Source organism: Alosa sapidissima, chromosome 6 (assembly GCF_018492685.1).
Source record: "Alosa sapidissima isolate fAloSap1 chromosome 6, fAloSap1.pri, whole genome shotgun sequence".
NCBI lineage: Eukaryota > Metazoa > Chordata > Actinopteri > Clupeiformes > Clupeidae > Alosa > Alosa sapidissima.
The window spans coordinates 8,238,114-8,243,573 of record NC_055962.1 but is presented as its reverse complement, the minus strand read 5'-3'; the positions used below and the strand labels follow the sequence as shown (position 1 = coordinate 8,243,573).

Here is a 5,460-nt window from a genome sequence, read left to right as displayed (position 1 = left end):
CTCGTTTCATTTTCAGAGTTTGTTTTATTTTTTACTTTTCCATTGTGATTCACCATACCAATATTCAGATTGCACCTTCGGCTCAACTCATCTAGAGTGTCTTTCACTCAGGATGGAACCATTACTGGCTGGAAGTAGGTTGAATATTTAAACAAATAATTTTAAATCAAAATGAAACTCAGAATTTTACGGAAGCCGAGAGAGGCCACGTCATATCATTATTTTTTTCACCTTGTTATCTCGAGATATCAAAATAATTAAATCGTGATATCGGAAAACAACACAATTAATTCGTGATCACGGGAAAACGAACAAGAAAACGTCACGCCCCTTTGCTTGATGAAGAGAGTAAATTTAAGAAGATCAATAGTGTGAAGAAGTGATAGTTTATAGTGTAAAATGGAGTTTTATGAAGCTTTGAGAGAGAGGGGGGTAGCAGAGGAGAACATCACCAGGATGATAGAGGACAAGGTGAGACGTGTTCAAACTTAACAAACGTACCCTATCTGAGCATAAATTTAAAGCTCACCTGTTGCATCTAGCAGCAGGCGAGGGCGGGACTATAGCTAGCTACCTACAGTAGCTACCAACGCTGGCAGCCAGCACTACAGTTTTCTTTTCCACTGGTGTGGTTAATGCAGTAGTGCCTTGATTATGCCAGATATGCAGTAACTACAACATCCAAGCTAATACCTACCAAGCAGTTAGTGAAGCTACTACGTTCTGCCTTTGTTTACCCGGCTTTGACGCGGTATATGGTCTGCCTTTGTAGCCCCATCCGAATCTACCTTCTGCCTATGAATCAATAGCTTCGAGCACGGGCATTCCTTATCACAGACCACCAACAAGCCAACAACATAATAGCTGCGATCATTAAACAGAGACATATGCCACAATCCCGAGGAAAAACTCGTGGTGTCTCTAGCTTTGAAAAGCAAGTATCCAGATAGCAGTAATGAACATGGTAAAATATGAATACCTAACCTGGCAAATAACACGTAACGTTAAATCAATGAATTGCCATAAATTACTAGCTAGCGATCCGCTAGCTGCTAGCATATTAAACAATTTTAGCCTACCTTCTCCCTTGAAGGCTATACATTATAGCATCGTCTATCCACTCTCTGTGGAAACGCCGTCATAATCCAATTATGATAATGTAGCTGTTTTGTTTCTTTTCTCACGCTATTTTGGTTTCGGAGAACTAGTCCAAATTGTGAAGTTACCAAGATTACTCATTCAGTTAGCACTAGCGACTCCAGCCAACTCACTGTTAGTTTAGCATTCTTAACTCCTCAGGAGAGCCACGCTGCCTGCAGCCACAAGCCACAGGTTTTGAATGAAATGTAATTTCCTACATCAAATGGTTTAAGTAAACAACCACGATAGCCAATAAAGTTCAAGGGTTGAAAAACAACCACCCATGTGTTGATTTCATTGGCAGTCACCTCGGTTCACGTCAGAAATTTAACCCATGAATAGCACACACACACACACATACCGGTACACACACTCCAACACCAGCTGCAGGTCCAAAGACGCACATATCGGTTTTAGGCATGATGACATGTGAATTTACAATTTCTCTTGCCTCCCTTGTCAATAAGGAATATGTAGGCTACTTGATGTTGAAAACACTTTATTAAGCCAATGCGTGCAAGAACAGATACACCCAGTGAGACCACCCACAACCTCATAACAGAAAGTGTTTAAATATTTTGAGTAGGCCTAAACTGTTCGCCAAAAGGCCATCATCTCTGGTCCCAGCTTGATAAAAACAAAAGTAGGCTCTGATATAGCCTAGTCTACTGTATGACTTCAACGAGGTGATCTTTAGTTTCGTTCTGTTTACAGTATCTCACTGCCACTTGCAACGCATTTCAATGCAATCCGCTGTCCTGTTTACCGGCAACGCTACAGCGGACTTAAACTGCCACCTCGTGGCGATAAGTTACATTACATTTCACGCAGCTGCGTGAATCACGGAAAGAGCGAATGAAGTGACCACTTCTAAATGGGACCCACTGTATGTGTTAACACAGCCAATATATTTTTTCAAATGAGCTTCATAAACATACAATACTGCACTACAAAAACGCAAACATCTGAATTATACTTCTCCCTTCACCCAAATAATGAAGGTGAAAGGAAGTTATTAAAGGAACCGTATGTAGGATTTTGGCCAAAACTGGTACTACAATCACTTTCAAAATACTGTAGAGCGGTGTACACCGCAGATGTGGTAACTAGAGCAGAGCTGGCAACCCATATGCCGAAACACTACTGACTTTGTGATTACTAGATAGGTGGAGGGTGGCGAATCAAGCTAAAACACAAATATGTAAACATCAACATCAGTTGAGGGCTGCAACTTCACTTTTTTAAATGACGATATCCTGGCCGGACTACTGTTGTCAGTGATATAAGTATTTGAAATTAGCATGATTTCCTAATGTCTAGTGACAAATCAGGGCCATTTTATGATTAATTGAATTACATTTCTTACATACGGTTCCTTTAAGCCTTGGCTGTATTTATTTAGCTGTATTGGCTGTGTTATTTCTTTTTTGTGGGATGTCCAATTTATATGTAGAAACGCACATTTGCAAAGGAGACTTAGAATGTTGTTGTAAAAGTGGCTCCCCTTTTGATTTTGCACTGCCAATGTGGCTCTTATGAAAAAAATAGTGAGGATCACTGTTCTCAAAACTTTAAACAATATTTAGGCCTATACCCATCCAATGATTTTTTGTGCCAACGTTTTAACATGGAATTAGAGCTATACATTTTGCAAGAAAGAAACTGCAACAACAACCCATTTGTTTTGTAGGCCTACATGTTTTGTCACTCAAAGTTTTTGGTTTGCAGTAAAAAACTGGTTACCCATATCAGGACCAGTTCTGTCTACAGATGAAATGATCTTTGGTTCCTTAAGGGGAAACCCAGATAAGTTTTTGCTGGTGAATGAATTAATTGCTGTGTTGTTGTACATGATTCAATGAAATAAATAAATAAATAAAACTTTTAGGCATGATGTGTTTCATTTTTCAAACAAAGCACCAAGGTGGCTTTCTGACTGATTACATATACTATACTATCAATATGCACCAAAATGTATGAAGAATGCTTGCAGCTGCTTCTTATTGAATCATCAATGGCATAAAGAATTAAAGCAGTTCTGAAGGCAACAGGTGGTCTAGCCTGGTATGGTTTACCTAATGATTGGTTAGGTGAGTGTATTAGGTCTGATAAATCTGAGAATCTGCAACTATGTTTTGATAAGATTTTTTTTTACACTCTCAGGTGGACCATGACGTTATGGCTGTAATAGATGATGACACCTTGTCCAGGTATATACCTCATCTGGGAGACAGAGTGTTTGCCAGGAACTGGACCAATGGCGAATGCCATGAAGACAGGAGGAGAATTCTCATTGATTGTCTTCGGTCGAAAATGAAACTGCCCTGCAGTGGCCCAGCACCAACAGCCACGCAAACCCATTCTCCAAGTTTTGGCGTTGGGAACAAGAATTGCAAAAAATACAAGAAAGATAGAAGTAGGGTGGATGAATTATCATAATGGTGTTTTAAAACAAGTTAGACGTCCAACTGGAGGTGGCACAAGAGAGGTTATAGTGAGGAAAGATGAAACAATGAAAAACATCCTTGAGGATGGAAAGAGAATGTTTTTCCCGAATGGAAAATCCACGAAAGGGCAAGTGGATGACTTTGAGTTTACACTCTGTGTCATGGGTTCAGAGGAGCCTTTAGAAGACACACTGTCTATAGCAAGTCTATATGATCTGACTCGGCACAAAATACTTAGATTGTATGTCTGCACTAAGAAAAAGAATTCAGAAACTAATTTCAATGACACACCTCGACAGGACAGTTCACTTGTGGAGAACACTTGCATTACCCTCCAGAGTTCTTCAAGCTTCCCCGATTGCCAGATATCTCTCCATAGCCCTGTAATGCCTGTTGTGCCTCATGAAATGGCACAGCTCATGTCTACCTCCAGCCCTGTTATGTCTACATGTGCAGCTGTCATTCCACATTCAAATGAGGATGATGAAGAAGTTCAGTTTCTTGGTGATTCTGTGGTGATCCTGTGTGATGACGCTAGTGACACTCTAGTCTATACCCCAGAAGTTCCCCCTCAGCTTCTATTTGAAAATTTGCTAACAGATAGTGATGTTAGTCCGATGTGTGATGACTCCAGCTCCTCTTTCTATGAAAACCCTGAAAATGTTGCAGAGAGGCAGACCCTCACTATTCGTTCAGCCCACTGCATGTCAGATTTGATTAAGGCTTTTTCTGACCCCAACATCCTGGATGCTAATGTATCTTTTCAGCGGGTTCTGGAAAATGGTGACATTGAAAACGGGGTGGGCAATGGACTCAACATGGACTGTCTTACTGAATTCTGGGATAAATTTTACTTATCGAGGACCTGTGGCACCACATTCAAGGTGCCTACCTTACACCATACGTATAAAGAAAGAGAATGGGAGGCAGTGGCTCGAATTGTTGCCTTTGGTTGGCAGAAGTACAAGTATCTTCCTATCGAGCTGGCACCACCATTTCTACTAGAGGCCTTCTCCATACCCACCTCTACATGCAGCTTGATGGAAGCGTTCTTCAACTACATCAGCCCCAGTGAAAAAGATGCCCTCACAGAGGCTTTAAATGATTTCCACCAAGCCGACTTAGATGAGCTGTTAACAATACTTGGCAGTCACAGCTGCACATCTCTACCTACAGAGCTGAATTTGGCCAAACTTCTTGATGAAATTGCACACAAGGAACTTGTGCAAGAACCGGCATTCATTATCAAGTGTTGGAAGCCAATCTTGAAAAGGTTATGGCAAAGCCAATCTTGACAACTGAGGTTATGGCAAAGACCCTCGTTGATTTGAAGCCTAAGGCCAGGAATGTGACCAAATGCACCAACTTCCCGAGAGAAATGTCACATGCAGAGAGGACAACGTCTCTGCATCTTCTTCGCTTCATTCGTGAGATGAATGATCCAGAGATTGGACTCTTTCTAAGGTATTGCACTGGTTCTGACCTTTTCCTAGGAAAAATGATTCAGGTGACTTTTGTAAACATGCCTGATTTTGCAAGGCGTCCAGTGGCACACACATGCTCTTGTGCCCTGGAGTTGGCTTCAAACTACACCACTTTTTCTGAATTTAGATCAGAATTCTTGGCTGTATTGAAAAGTGGAATATGGGTAATGGATATGGCCTAAAATTATTTCATTTTAGACACGTAATGCATACAGGATCCAGGCTCCATTTCGAATACAGTATGTGACGTGTCATCTGATTGGTCATTGGCTTTTTATAAATATGAGACACTTGGAGCTTTGTTGAAGCCCAGTATTAATAGGTTCTTTTGATATTATCCCAATCTGTGTGTTTTGCAATGTAGTGTCTTATTTTTCTCTTGGAGTTGT

General features: G+C 40.8%; 1 protein-coding gene across 1 annotated transcript; it reads left to right on the top strand.

The window, feature by feature from the left end:
* The first annotated feature begins 335 nt into the window (after nt 1-335).
* On the top strand, nt 336-4,882 carry LOC121711964. Its single transcript, XM_042095862.1, has 2 exons — nt 336-471; nt 3,304-4,882. The coding sequence occupies exon 2, from the start codon at nt 3,566-3,568 to the stop codon at nt 4,880-4,882; it is 1,317 nt and encodes a 438-aa protein (XP_041951796.1). The 5' UTR covers nt 336-471; nt 3,304-3,565.
* The last annotated feature ends 578 nt before the right edge of the window (nt 4,883-5,460 follow it).

Excerpts from the sequence above, each read along its gene's own strand:
- LOC121711964 (XM_042095862.1), top strand. The coding sequence starts at position 3,566 with ATGAATTATCATAATGGTGTTTTAAAACAAGTTAGACGTCCAACTGGA.